The 15,992-nt window shown below is 38.9% G+C and overlaps 1 protein-coding gene across 1 annotated transcript; it reads right to left on the bottom strand.

Annotated features, from left to right (window-relative positions):
- Positions 1-268: 268 nt before the first annotated feature.
- On the bottom strand, positions 269-2,360 carry LOC103020930 (secretory carrier-associated membrane protein 1-like). The gene is given in 1 exon segment (XM_057531096.1): positions 269-2,360. A coding segment is annotated over 1 exon segment (1,017 nt). The 5' UTR covers positions 2,331-2,360; the 3' UTR covers positions 269-1,313.
- Between the last annotated feature and the right edge of the window lie 13,632 nt (positions 2,361-15,992).

Genomic DNA, 15,992 nt, shown 5'->3' with positions numbered 1-15,992 from the left:
CCTGTTGCGGAGCACAGGCTCCAGACGCGCAGGCTCAGTAGTTGTGGCTCACGGGCCCAGTTGCTCCGCGGCATGTGGGATCTTCCCAGACCAGGGCTTGAACCTGTGTCCCCTGCCTTGGCAGGCAGATTCTCAACCACTGCGCCACCAGGGAAGCCCTGTTGCTACAAATTTTAATGTATTCAGTCTGTCTCAAAAATTCAAAGACTGAGGTGCATTAGGGATTCAAGTATATGTGAAGTGCCAGGGTCTTTTTATTTTAATGCCAACTAGACATGAGAGGCTAAAAGAAAAATTTCTTAAATACTGTTATGTTCTTTTTGGACATGGAGTTAGGCTAGACTTTAATACCTCTGTTAAAAATTACACACACATACCCCAGAAAAGAGCTGCCAAACACAATCTCAGTTCAATTAAAAAGAGTAGCCACAAGAATATACCGAAGTTTCCATACAGTAATATTTTACTATGATATGAATACTGAAAATTAAAAACAAAAAGGTATTATCATCACTACATTCTATTCCATCAATTGTCTACCTTTTCTTTTGGATAATGCACTGCATATTATATTATATCCTCGTATTGCACCCCAGTGAATTTTTATTTAAAAGAAAGTATTACAGAAAATCATTTCTATGATTCTATAAACAACTCCCCAATCCTGCAACCATAAGCAGTGCATAACCCAAAATACTAATTCTTTTAAGAAACATGGTGACCATGCAAGATCAGAGCTTGATTATCAAAATATCAACTACTGTAAAAAAAGAAAATAAAAAGATAAAATTTACATTATCTACCATGAAATGTACACAGGTTCTTCACTAGTGACTGAAACTGCTAAAAAGCAAGCCAATTTAAAAATCCCTAAGTCTCTGATGTCCTATTTCTTTCAATATAAATAAGGAAAAGGAATGAAGCATTGCTTTACTGCTCCAATGTGTAATCCTTACGTCTGACTCTTGAAAGAATGACTGCAGCAAGTACTAAGTGCATTTTTAATCATAAGTGCCATGTTAATTTCAGGGTGTCACCACTGAAATAATTCGCTGAACATTCATGCCCCCCCAAAAAATGGAGAATATTTATTTCGCATGTAATTTTTTTTTTTTGCAAGGGGCACTGAAATATTAAGAAACTATCAGGTAAATAATAGGACAAGGAAGTTTTTCTTGTTTTAGCCCATGCACAAGTGATTAGGAAATATACGTGCTGTGTGTACTGTGTGTTTTGAACAAAACAAATATTTATAGAATACAGTAACGAGAAAAAAGTACAGTCAGAAGGTAACAATGCATTGTTTGAAGACTCTAAATTTGGTTACCCTTGAAAGCATTCTGAGCTGCACTAGTTGCTGCGGTTGAAGCTGCATTTGCAGCTGCGGTCTGGACAGTTTTGTTGGACATCACACCTGTTGCAAACTCTTGTTGGGCCTTCTCAAAACTGGCACCTGTTGTGTGATACAGTCCATGTACCTTTTTAAACATAACTAGTGAGATGACTGCTGATGCTGTGAAAAGTGCTGCTATGATTATCATCATGATTCCAACAGGAATACTTTTGTTGAGACCAGTAAGGGATGAAATCCAACCGCAGTTACCCCAATTATGAAATCCTGCAGCCTGGAGTACATGCACAGCAAACTGACAAATATAGACGAAAAAGAATACAAAGAATCTGAATGAACTGTCACTCCTGAAAGCTCCATAAAGTGGTCTGCACCAACAGACAAATGAACAAGGAGTAAAAAGCAAGAACCACAGGATACTCAATCCAAAATCAACCCCTCTTGGAGGATCAACACAAAACCAAGCCAAGCATCCGAAGATATTTAGAAACAGTGTTACAGCATGGAACATCCATAGGTAGTACATAATCTTTACTGTCTTTTGGAATTCTACAGGAATGTCTACAGAAAAATCCTGATAGAAACAAGGTCCCACAGGAAAATTGTCAGGAAGAGGTGGCCAATTGTTTTTTCTGCCGTGTTGACTGAGATTTTGCATTTCTCGTTCTCGACGATCTAATTCTGCTGCTTTTCTTTCTAGTTCTTCCTGGCGTTTAAGAAGTTCAGCTTAGGCCAAGCCATGCCCCTTTGCAATCTGTGTATAAGCCGGATGTTCCTCTGTTGGTTTCATTATTGCTGGTTGTGTGCTGGGTACGTTAGGCACTTTCACATTGCCCGGTGGAGGTGTTCTAGAATCCGAGAATGGATTGTATTCATCAAGTCCTGGTGGGACATTTCTTGTTACTTGTGTAACTGATGTGTCCTTGAAAGGGTTGTTGAGATCCGGGTCTGCAAACGGGTTACTATCAAAATCCGACATCTCGCGCTCGGCGTCACCCACCCGACCCAGGCGCAGAGAGAGAGAGGAGGCGAGGCCGCCGCCCCCCAGCGCGCTCACGTCGCCGCCGCCGCCGCCGCCGCCGCCGCCGCCGAGCAGATCCGGGTGCAGCTCGCGAGGCCACCCAGCCGGCCGTGCCCCTGAGCATGCCCGGTGCGACGGGCTGCCGGACGCCGGCGCAGCTCCTAGCTCGCCATCCCGTTCCTCCGGGCTGGGGGTGCCTTCTTGAGAAAGCCCATGATCCAGTTTTTGCCTGATTGCTGATGGCTGATTACCATCCTAGTAATGGTATTTTTTTTGGATCCCATAGGTACTTACACACATGTATCAGGTAATGGAAACTTCTTGGCTTCATTAGAGACGTGCTTTCCTAGTGTCTTACTTTTTTTCACCTACACGATATGCCAAGTGTTAACCTGTAATTATACCTGGAAGTCCAACTTTCAAAGATTAAACCCAGAGTTTCAAGATTTACTCTAGTTCATAAAGCCTTTCAAAGCTTTACCCGCTACTCCCATACATCTTGTTACCTTCCTTTGATAAATCTCTTATCGGCCCTGAACTGAAACACAGAGCACCGCACAGCACAGGCAGAGCTATAAATTTTTACTCAAGTGATGGGCGTCATTTGAACCTGTCCTGACATCGATGCTGCCAGCTCCAATTCCACATCATGGCTTCATTTATTGAAACAATGAACAAAATTTGAGCTAGCCTAACAGAGTTACCATTAAAAGGGGGAAAACAAGCTATTGAGAATAATTTTAATAAAGAATGGAAGATAAATTGCTTTTGAAAAAAAAAAAGGATTTAAAAAAAACCCTCTTAAGAAATTATGGTTAAATTCCAAACTGACTTTGCAGTGTTAATTATAAAACTATACTTATAGCTATCTGCAATTTTAGTTCTCCAAAGCATTCTCTCTGGTTACCTTTGATTCTCAAAACTCTTCATTTTCCTGCTATTACCACCTTTGTTTTAGGTCACAAAGGTAGTTGATTACTTCAGTTTCTTTTCTTTTTTAAAAATCATCTTTCTGGTCTCCACTCTGACTCCTCTTAGATCCTGCAAAGTGTTTGCTGACTGTTGATGAATTCATTAATCTGTTGCTGTGTTGGCATTTTGTGCCTCATTTTTTCCCGAAAATTGTGTTTATTTTAACTTTTTATTATGGAAATTTAAAAAGTACACAGAAGTACAGAGATTAGTGTAATAAATCGCCATGTGTCTATTATCCAGCTCAACAGTTAACAATGTATATATAGCTAATCTTATTTTATCTATCTTAGATTATATTTATATAATTTTATTCATCATACAGATATGTAATTTTGTTGTCTTCCCAAGAGACAATGACTCCTAGTAATTCAATACCATTATCTAATGTTAATATTGACAGTATTAATTGTTGCTAATTTTACTAGGAAGGATTTCAACTAATATCAAAACCATGTTTAAATTTCAACAATTGTCATATAAATGTCTTAAAAAATTAACATTTTATTTCCTGTTTCAATCAAGCAGCTTTTTAAAAATTGTGGTAGGAACACGTAACATGAAATCTAGCCACTTAACACGTTTTTAAGTATACACTACAGTATTGTTAACTGTAGGCACTCCATGGTACAGAAGATCTGTAAAGCTTATTCATTTTACAAGACAGAAACTATACCCGCTGATGGGACTTCCCCGGTGGTCCAGTGGTAAAGAATCCACCTTCCAATGCAGGGGATGTGGGTTCGATCTCTGGTCGGGGAACTAAGATCCCACATGCCGTGGGGCAACTAAGCCTGCGCGCCACAACTACAGAGCCCGAGCGCCCTGGAGCCTGTGCGTCACAACTAGAGAGAGAAAATGCGCATGCCACAAGTAGAAAGAAGCCCCGTTTGTCACAAGGAAGATCCCACGTGCGGCAACTAAGACCCGACGCAGCCAAAAACAATAAAAAGAAACTATAGCTGTTGAATAGCAACCCATCATTTTCCCCTCCCCCAAATCCCTAGCAACCACCATTCCACTCTTTATCTCTGTGAGTCTGACTAGTTTAGATATCTCATATAAGTAGAATCATGTGTATGTGTCCTTCTGTGACTGGCTTATTTCAGTTAGTGTGATGTCCTCCAGGTTCATCCATGTTGTCACGTGTTGCAGAATTTCCTTCTTTGTAAAGGCTGATAATATTCCATTGTGCGCATATATGATATTTGCTTTATCCATTCACCTGTTGATGGACACTGGGGTTGCTTCCGTATCTTGGCTGTTGTGACTAACACTGAAGTAAACATGGAAGTGCACATATCTCATCAATTCTTTTGGTTATATGCCCAGGAGTGGGATTGTTTGATCATATGGTAGTTCTATTTTTAATATCTTGAGAAACCTCCATGCTGTTTTCATAGAGGCTGTACCGTTTTACATTTCCACCAAAAATGTACAAGGATTCTAATTTCTCCACATCCTCTCCAACACCTGTTATCTTTCAGTTTTTCGATAATGTCTTTTTTTTTTTTTAAACATCTTTATTGGAGTATAATTGCTTCACAATTGTGTGTTAGTTTCTGCTTTATAACAAAGTGAATCAGCTACACATATACACACGTTCCCAAATCTCCTCCCTCCCGCATGTCCCTCCCTCCCACCCTCCCCATCTGACCCCCCCAGGCGGTCACAAAGCACCGAGCTGATCTCCCTGTGCTATGCGGCTGCTTCCCACTAGCTATCTATTTTACGTTTGGTAGTGTATATATGTCCATGTCACTCTCTCACATTGTCCCAGCTTAGCCTTCTGCCTCCCCATATCCTCAAATCCCTTCTCTAGTAGGTCTGCATCTTTATTCCCGTCTCGTCCCTAGGTTCTTCTGCCCATTTTCTTTTCTTTTTTTTAGATTCCATATATATGTGTTAGCATACGGTATTTGTTTTTCTCTTTCTGACTTACTTCACTCTGTATGACAGCCTCTAACTCCATCCACCTCACTACAAATAACTCAGTTTCGTTCCTTTTTATGGCTGAGTAATATTCCACTGTATATATGTGCCACATCTCCTATATCCATTCATCTGTTGATGGACACTTAGGTTGCTTCCATGTCCTGGCTATTGTAAATAGAGCTGCAATGAACATTTTGGTACATGACTCTTTTTGAATTATGGTTTTCTCAGGGTATATGCCCAGTAGTGGGATTGCTGGGTCATATGGTCGTTCTATTTTTAGTTTTTTAAGTAACCTCCATACTGTTCTCCATAGTGGCTATATCAATTTACATTCCCACCAACAGTGCAAGAGGGTTCCCTTTTCTCCACACCCTCTCCAGCATTTATTGTTTCTAGATTTTTTGATGATGGCCATTCTGACCAGTGTGAGATGATATCTCATTGTAGTTTTGATTTGCATTTCTCTAATGATTAATGATGTTGAGCATTCTTTCATGTGTTTGTTGGCAATCTGTATATCTTCTTTGGAGAAATGTCTATTTAGGTCTTCTGCCCATTTTTGGATTGGGTTTTTGTTTCCTTGATATTGAGCTGCATGAGTTGCTTGTATGTTTTGGAGATTAATCCTTTGTCAGTTGCTTCATTTGCAAATATTTTCTCCCATTCTGAGGGTTGTCTTTTCGTCTTCTTTATGGTTTCCTTTGCTGTGCAAAAGCTTTTAAGTTTCATTAGGTCCCATCTGTTTATTTTTGTTTTTATTTCCATTTCTCTAGGAGGTGGGTCAAAAAGGATCCTGCTGTGATTTATGTCATAGAGTGTTCTGCCTATGTTTTCCTCTAAGAGTTTGATAGTGTCTGGCCTTACATTTAGGTCTTTAATCCATTTTGAGTTTATTTTTGTGTATGGTGCTAGGGAGTATTCTAATTTCATTCTTTTACATGTAGCTGTCCAGTTTTCCCAGCACCATTTATTGAAGAGGCTGTCTTTTCTCCACTGTATATGCTTGCCTACTTTATCAAAGATAAGGTGACCATATGTGTGTGGGTTTATCTCTGGGCTTTCTATCCTGTTCCATTGATCTATATTTCTGTTTTTGTGCCAGTACCATACTGTCTTGATTACTGTAGCTTTGTAGTATAGTCTGAAATCAGGGAGCCTGATTCCTCCAGCTCCTTTTTTGTTTCTCAAGATTGTTTTGGCTATTTGGGGTCTTTTGTGTTTCCATACAAATTGTGAAATGTTTTGTTCTAGTTCTGTGAAAAATGCCAGTGGTAGTTTGATAGGGATTGCATTGAATCTGTAGATTGCTTTGGGTAGTATAGTCATTTTTACAATGTTGATTCTTCCAATCCAAGAACATGGTATATCTCTCCATCTATTTGTATCATCTTTAATTTGTTTCATCAGTGTCTTATAATTTTCTGCATACAGGTCTTTTGTCTCCTTAGGTAGGTTTATTCCTAGATATTTTATTCTTTTTGTTGCAATGGTAAATGGGAGTGTTTTCTTAATTTCACTTTCAGATTTTTCATCATTAGTGTATAGGAATGCAAGAGATTTCTGTGCATTAATTTTGTATCCTGCTACTTTACCAAATTGATTGATTAGCTCTAGTAGTTTTCTGGTAGCATCTTTAGGATTCTCTATGTATAGTATCATGTCATCTGCAAACAGTGACAGTTTTACTTCTTCTTTTCTGATTTGGATTCCTTTTATTTCTTTTTTTTCTCTGACTGCTGTGGCTAAAACTTCCAAAACTATGTTGAATAATAGTGGTGAGAGTGGGCAGCCTTGTCTTATTCCTGATCTTAGTGGAAATGGTTTCAGTTTTTCACCATTGAGGACGATGTTGGCTGTGGGTTTGTTGTATATGGCCTTTATTATGTTGAGGAAAGTTCCCTCTATGCCTACTTTCTGGAGGGTTTTTATCATAAATGGGTATTGAATTTTGTCAAAAGCTTTTTCTGCATCTATTGAGATGATCATATGGTTTTTCTCCTTCAGTTTGTTAATATGGTGTATCACGTTGATTGATTTGCATATATTGAAGAATCCTTGCATTCCTGGGATAAACCCCACTTGATCATAGTGTATGATCCTTTTAATGTGCTGTTGGATTCTGTTTGCTAGTATTTTGTTGAGGATTTTTGCATCTATGTTCATCAGTGTTATTGGCCTGTAGTTTTCTTTCTTTGTGACATCTTTGTCTGGTTTTGGTATCAGGGTGATGGTGGCCTCGTAGAATGAGTTTGGGAGTGTTCCTCCCTCTGTAATATTTTGGAAGAGTTTGAGAAGGATAGTTGTCAGCTCTTCTCTAAATGTTTGATAGAATTCCCTTGTGAAGCCATCTGGTCCTGGGCTTTTGTTTGTTGGAAGATTTTTAATCACAGTTTCAATTTCAGTGCTTGTGATTGGTCTGTTCATATTTTCTATTTCTTCCTGGTTCAGTCTCAGAAGGTTGTGCATTTCTAAGAATTTGTCCATTTCTTCCAGGTTGTCCATTTTATTGGCATATAATTGCTTGTAGTAATCTCTCATGATCCTTTGTATTTCTGCAGTGTCAGTTGTTACTTCTCCTTTTTCATTTCTAAATCTATTGATTTGAGTCTTCTCCCTTTTCTTCTTGATGAGTCTGGCTAATGGTGTATCAATTTTGTTTATTTTCTCAAAGAACCAGCTTTTAGTTTTATTGATCTTTGCTATCGTTTCCTTCATTTCTTTTTCATTTATTTCTGATCTGATCTGATCTTTATGATTTCTTTCCTTCTGCTAACTTTGGGGTTTTTTTTTTTTTTCTTTTGGGTGGGGTTTTTTTGTTCTTCTTTCTCTAATTGCTTTAGGTGTCAGGTTATGTTGTTTATTTGAGATGTTTCTTGTTTCTTAAGGTAGGCTTATATAGCTATAAACTTCCCTCTTAGAACTGCTTTTGCTGCATCCCATAGGTTTTGGGTTGTTGTGTTTTCATTGTCATTTGTTTCTAGGTATTTTTTGATTTCCTCTTTGATTTCTTCAGTGATCTCTTGGTTATTAAGTAGTGTGTTGTTTAGCCTCCATGTGTTTGTATTTCTTACAGATTTTTCCCTGTAATTGATATCTAGTCTCATAGCGTTGTGGTCGGAAAAGATACTTGATACGATTTCAATTTTCTTAAATTTACCAAGGCTTGATTTGTGACCCAAGATATGATCTATCCTGGAGAATGTTCCATGAGCATTTGAGAAGAATGTGTATTCTGTTGTTTTTGGATGGAATGTCCTATAAATATGAATTAAGTCCATCTTGTTTAATGTATCATTTAAAGCTTGTATTTCCTTATTTATTTTCCTTTTGGATGATCTGTCCATTGGTGAAAGTGGGGTGTTAAAGTCCTCCTCTATTATTGTGTTACTGTTGATTTCCCCTTTTATGGCTGTTAGTATTTGCCTTATGTATTGAGGTGCACCTATGTTGGGTGCATAAATATTTATAATTGTTATATTTTCTTCTTGGATTGATCCTGTGATCATTATGTAGTGTCCTTCTTTGTCTCTTGTAATAGTCTTTGTTTTAAAGTCTATTTTGTCTGATATGAGAATTGCTACTCCAGTTTTCTTTTGATTTCCATTTGCATGGAATATCTTTTTCCATCCCCTCACTTTCAGTCTGTATGTGCCCCTAGGTGTGAAGTGGGTGTCTTGTAGACAGCATATATATGGGTCTTGTTTTTGTATCCATTCAGTAAGCCTGTGTCTTTTGGTTGGAGCATTTAATCCATTTACATTTAAGGTAATTATCGATATGTATGTTCCTATTACCATTTTCTTAATTGTTTTGGTTTTATTATTGTAGGTCTTTTCCTTCTCTTGGGTTTCCTGCCTAGAGAAGTTCCTTTAACATTTGTTGTAAAGCTGGTTTTGTGGTGCTGAATTCTTTCAGCTTTTGCTTGTCTGTAAAGGTTTTAATTTCTCCATCAAATCTGAATGAGATCCTTGCTGGGTAGAGTAACCTTGGTTGTAGGTTTTTCTCCTTCATGACTTTGAGTATATCCTGCCACTCCCTTCTCACTTGCAGAGTTTCTGCTGAAAGATCAGCTGTTAACCTTATGGGGATTCCCTTATGTGTTACTTGGTTTTTTTCACTTGCTGCTTTTAATATATGTTCTTTGTATTTAATTTTTGATAGTTTGATTAATATGTGTCTTTGCATGTTTCTCCTTGGATTTATCCTTTATGGGACTCTCTTTGCTTCCTGGACTTGATTAACTATTTCCTTTCCCATATTAGGGAAGTTTTCAACTATAATCTCTTCAAATATTTTCTCAGTCCCTTTCTTTTTCTCTTCTTCTTCTGGGACCCCTATAATTTGAATGTTGGTGCATTTAATGTTGTCCCAGAGGTCTCTGAGACTGTCCTCAGTTCTTTTCATTCTTTTTTCTTTATTCTGCTCTGTGGTAGTTATTTCCACTCTTTTATCTTCTGGGTCACTTATCCGTTCTTCTGCCTTAGTTATTCTGCTATTGATCCCTTCTAGAGAATTTTTAATTTCATTTATTGTGTTGTTCATCTCTGTTTGTTTGCTCTTTGGTTCTTCTAGGTCCTTGTAAACATTTCTTGTATCTTCTCCATTCTATTTCCAAGATTTTGGATCATCTTTACTGTCATTATTCTGAATTCTTTTTCAGGTAGATTGCCTATTTCCTCTTCATTTGTCAGGTCTGGTGTGTTTTTGCCTTGCTCCTTCATCTGCTGTGTCTTTCTCTGTCTTCTCATTTTGCTTAACTTACTGTGTTTGGGGTCTGCTTTTCGCAGGCTGCAGGTTCGTAGTTTCCGTTGTTTTTGGTGTCTGTCCCCAGTGGCTAAGGTTGGTTCAGTGGGTTGTATAGGCTTCCTGGTGGGGGGGACTAGAGCCTGTGTTCTGGTGGATGAGGCTGGATCTTGTCTTTCTGGTGTGCAGGGCCATGTCTGGTGGTGTGTTTTGGGTTGTCTGTGGCCTTATTATGATTTTAGGCAGCCTCTCTGCTGATGGATGGGTTTGTGTTCCTTTCTTGCTAGTTGTTTGGCATAGGGTGTCCAACACTGCAGCTTGCTGGTCGTTGAGTGGAGCTGGGTGTTGGCGTTAAGATGGAGATCTCTGGGAGATTTTCACCGTTTGATATTACATGGAGCTGAGAGGTCTCTTGTGGACCAGTGTCCTGAACTTGGCTCTCCCACCTCAGTGGCACAGCCCTGATGCCTGGCTGAAGCACCAAGAACCTGTCCTCCACAGGGCTCAGAATAAAAGGGAGAAAAAAAAGTAAGAAAGAAAGAAGAAAAAATAAAATAAAGTAAAATTAAATAAAATAAAGTTATTAAAATAAAAAATAAAAAAATTATTAAGAAAAAAAATTTTAAGTAAAAAAAAGAAAAATGGATAGACAGAACCCTAGGGCAAATGGTAAAAGCAAAGCTATACAGACAAAATCACACACAGAAGCATACACATATACACTCACAAAAAGAGAAAAAGGGAAAAAAAAAAATATATATATCATGGCTCCCAAAGTCCACCCCCTCAATTTGGGATGATTCATTGTCTATTCAGGTATTCCACAGATGCAGGGTACATCAAGTTGATTGTGGTGATTTAATCCGATGCTCCTGAGGCTGCTGGGAGAAATTTCCCTTTCTCTTCTTTGTTCACACAGCTCCCGGGGTTCCGCTTTGGATTTGGACCCACCTCTGTGTGTAGGTCGCCTGAGGGCGTCTGTTCTTCGCTCAGAGAGGATGGGGTTAAAGGAGCAGCTGCTTTGGGAGCTCTGGCTCACTCCCATCAAAGAGATTTAAATAGTGCATAAGGAGATTGTTGAGTGAATTAAGGATATACTGGCATAATAATAGTAGAACATTTAGAGCCATGCTAAAACTTAAAAAAAAAAAAAAGATTCCTAATAGAAAAGAGAAGCCATCCAGGATTTTACTAAGCATAACCTGGTGTGATGAAAACAATCAGAGAAGTCATATAAAGAAGCACCGGGGGTGGGGGGGAAAAGGTATAACTGAAGTCACCTAAATGAATAGCAGCCAAGGGATTCATTTGACATCAGACAAATGGTCACATTGGAATTGTTTGGAAACCTATCTGTTTGTTGGGGAAATGTGCTTTGGACAAATGTAACTCATAACCAATAATGAATTAAGGTAGAAAAGATGGTATTACTACTCAGATAGGAGAGGGCTCATTACAAGAAATATCAATGAGGCTAATTTGAATCTAGTGAGCAAAATTGTGTTTCTGGGTCCTGTGCCCTCCTAAACTTTCTCTAGTGCTTCCCAATGCAGAACATTATCTTTGTAGAGTACGCTGGAGTAAACAGAGGAGGCTGCAACCAGGTAGAGATCTACTCCAGGGAGCTCAAGCTTCCTGGGCCCTCCTGGAGGCTGCAGGGGATCAACGTTTTAGCACATCTTTGAATATTTGTGGCACCACTCTTGGGAAGCTAAGTTCAGCAGGATCGGACTAGATAGACAAGGGGAGATAGTAAATTAGTTACTGTCTAATAACTAGATAGTTCTGTGGTTCTCAAACTGTCCGTGAGAGGCTTTTTGCAATGCTGCTCTGGGGTTGCCATAGTGAGGCTGGATTCAGTTCTCCAATTTCCATATAAGCAGCATTCCTACTGGCTATTTTGTATGTTGTGTCTCAATATACAAATGCTAGATTTTATGTGAAAAAATTATTTAGAAATATATTTGAAAGCCACTCATCTTACAGAAAAAGCTTAGGTCTGGGATGCGGGAGGTTTGGCTGCTTCTCTTAATTTGCCATAAAGAATTGGGGACGCTGAGTAAGTCACTCCCTTGGGATTTCAGTGTCTCCATCTGTCCCACTGGGATTGCATATCTGCCCTGCATGTCTTACAGGGTTGTCGTGAGAACCCAGAAGTGTGGCAGTTTGAAAGTGTTTTGTACAATACAAATGCAAGCCTTTTTTTCCCCTCTTTTAAGTTATAAACATTCCTTACAACACAGAGGCTTGAAGAGGATCAAAAATCTCTTAGATACCCCTGGAGAGAGAGAGAATGCTATTAGGGGCGAAGCTGACATTAGACATTAAAAAAATGGTAACAGAAAACAACTTACTTTGCAAGTTCGGTACATTGTAGCAACTAAATACACACTTCTGAGGAAATCTGTGTGTTAGGCTGAAAATGTATCTCCAGGGATCTAAGGACAAGGTAAGACTCTATCACCAAGATGGTGTGGCATGTTTGTTTCTAGCTAGGATAGAGACATCAGTGAAGAGCTCTGGGTTCCTGACTCTTGACAGTGTTTAAGAGCTGATTTCTAGAATTGCTTTTACCTGTAAAGCCCAGGTGAAGAGACACATGGAGCCTCCCTTGCTATAGGCCATTGGGAATCTGATCTTTTCAATACTGTATCATGTAACAGAAGCTTTGTGGGCTCCCTGAGTTTTTCAGCTGAATGTTTTTCTCATTGGATTGAGCCCAAAGCCCTACCCCCAAAAGTCATGCCCCACATCAGAAGTTCTCAAGGTATTCCAGAATTCACTAGAAATACCTAATCAGGGACTTCCTGGTGGTGCAGTGGTTAAGAATCTGCCTGCCAATGCAGGGGACACGGGTTCGAGCCCTGGTCCAGGAAGATCCCACATGCCGTGGAGCAACTAAGTCCATGCGCCACAACTACTGAGCCTGTGCTCTAGAGCCCATGAACCACAACTACTGAGCCTGCGTGCCACAACTACTGAAGCCTGCATGCCTAGAGCCCGTGCTCCGCAACAAGAGAAGCCACCGCAATGAGAAGCCCATGCACTGCAATGAAGAGTAGCCCCCTCTCGCCACAACTAGAGAAAGCCTGCGTGCAGCAACGAAGACCAAACGCAGCCATAAATAAATGAATAAGTAAATAAATAAATAAATAAAATATAAATAAATAAATAAATTTATTTAAAAAAAAAAAGAAATACCTAATCAACTTATCTCCCACAACTTAGCCCATGAGCGGTCCGTCTTAAGTAGAGTGGAAAGAGCAAGTTATTTAGGTATCCCATTACTGAGATAAAAATCCTCTCATTATCACCCAATAACTATGAGTTTGGCTAGCTATTTTCCTCCCTCTGTATTCTCACGTGTAAAATAGTTAGAAATAATAATACTATTATATTATTGGGTTGGCCAAAAGGTTCGTTCAGGTTTTTCCATGTTACGGAAAAACTCGAACGAAACTTTAGGCCAACCCAATATTATGAAATAGATAAAAATCATCATCATCATCACCCATCTAAAAGAGTTATTGAAAAGATTAAATAAGATAAGTGCTTTCAATTGTAAGGGGTCATACAATGTTACATACCAAGGCTGTTCCCAGATCATATTGCCCTGCTTTTGGAAAGTGCTAGAATACAATCTAAGAATGTGTGCTGTTCTTTTGTTTAGTTGTTCCTCATAAAATGCTTTTTTATGTGAGTGTATGTGATTACATCTTGACTATCTCATTTGGAGGAAAGAAATTTACATGCCAGGATGAATAGATAAGGGAGATGGAAAATGCATAATAAAGGAATAGCTGGAGATGCATTTTATAGTTTATGGAAAAATGAGTACCAGGAATGCCTTTTGGTTTTTTTAAATCAAGGAGTACCTTGGAGGGGACCTTTGTTTTTCTTCTGTCTAGCACCCTAACTTTCTTTAGGGAGTTTATTCAGCCCCACTCCAAGCATGTGGCTTCTGGGGCTTCCAAATAGTGTTCTCAGACTCACTGGTGCTTGTGGGAACCAGCCCTGGCCTAGCAAAGACCACACTCAGATCCCAGTGATTGGTGCAGGGTGGGCACATGCTTCAAGTTAGCAATCAGTATTTCCCCCACTAGATTTTGTTTGGGGCTTACGGAAAGGTACCACGTCTTTAGGATTATATTACTGGGAATATACAAATAGGGGACTGAACAAAGTAATCTTCCCCACAGGTAGAGGGACTTGAAGCAAACACACAGAAAGAAGAGGGGTGAAGATCAACCCTGAGTCTGGATACCAGTTGTGCCAAAACCCAGATCTTCCCTTATATTTCCTGGTTACAAAAAATAATACATTAACTCTTCTCCCCTTTCAAGTTGAGCCTTTCTCTTACAACCAAAGGAGTCTTGAGTAATCAATTTCTTCTAGATAAATATCAATATTGAATGCCAATATATACGCTTTTACAATTCTTACACATTGATACTTTTCAATATCTTGTATATACGTATTGATTTTGACTCCAAACATCAGATATGACTTGGGGAGTGTAGGGGAGAGTGAGGGCAGTTGACAAGAAAGCACACAACTGAAAAAGAGAGTCATTATAAATTAAAAACTCACTTTCAGTTAATACCTGGTAAGAACTTTATTCCAGTCTCTATCCAGAAAATAAAGGCCTTATACTTAAAATACCTGTGCTGATCATAAAATAGAGGTTTAACAATCTGATTTGGAAGCTTTGTTTCCTAAGAGGATCTTATTGTATTTTGAAATCAAGCAGTAAATACAAGGATGGTATGATTCTTCCTTCCAAAAATAGCTGAAGGTCTTTATCATTTTCTAAATACTTTTCAGATATGGTCTCAGATTTTATTTGCAGTCCTCATAATTAATTCCCATACATTTAAATAGGAAGGGATTTCTTAACTGGCATTAAATAGTTTATAACAAATTCCAGGATGATTAGGGGATTATGCTTGGATGATACAGAGATAGGAAGACTAACTAGGGGTAATGGGGTTCTAGGGGAACCCCACTGGCCCCCAGGCTGCTTCTTGGAGCCTGTGATGCTCTAGATCAGATGACTAGAACCTTCACTACAGCTGCCCTAAGAACAAGTGCCTATGTCCCTCAGCCTCCCAAGTAGAAACCATCTCCTCTGTCTGGCTGCTGATGCCCACTTCTTGCTTCTTCCTTCCTAACCTCACACAAATATACCCTTGTGGCAGAATGTAAGCTGCATCTGGAGACTTAATTGCAAAGGAGTCTCGGAAATAAAGCTTTTGATTTTCCAGCTGTATGGTATAGGAAGGCTGCAAGAAAACCTGTAGAATAGGTGTTGAGTATACCAAGCTGCAATGTCCTTTGCATATTTTATCTGAGTTTTGCCTCGTATCAACCTTGTGATGTAGGTATTTTGATTCCTATCTTAGAGATGAAAAGCCTAAGGCTCTGTGATGGTGGGACTGGTATGAGAAATTCTCTTATCCATAACTTCTGTTTCTTCCACCTTGCCCCACTACTTTTCCTGATTATTTCTGGAGCTTAAGTACATGTTCTATTAATATTTCTTTCCACTATCATTTCAACATAGACCAGAATAGTTGTCAAAATTGTCACATTTAAGAAACCATTTATCATCCACATTAGCTACTGTTCAGAGATTAACGTTTTAAGAATGGAAACAACTGGGTGAGATCTGCCTCAGCTCTGTTATTTGGGGATTTTCTTAAATGATATATTCTAAGACTATATGCCACACAAAAAAATTCTTCATGGTTGTCCCTTGACTGAACCCAGTTTGACATTTTCAACAGGTCTATTGTCAAAATAGTTAATACTAGCCATAGTCTTCAAGAATGCAGTGATGATATACATACAGTTAACGTCCTTACAGAATGTCTTGTAATCGTGTACCATGATTGGTGCTGGGAAAAGAGCCACTTTTTAAAAGATAAGTGGAAGGCACATAAGACAAAGAAAAGGAACTGATTTACA

Source organism: Balaenoptera acutorostrata, chromosome 16, assembly GCF_949987535.1.
Source record: "Balaenoptera acutorostrata chromosome 16, mBalAcu1.1, whole genome shotgun sequence".
NCBI lineage: Eukaryota > Metazoa > Chordata > Mammalia > Artiodactyla > Balaenopteridae > Balaenoptera > Balaenoptera acutorostrata.
This window is presented reverse-complemented; position numbering and strand designations above follow the sequence as displayed.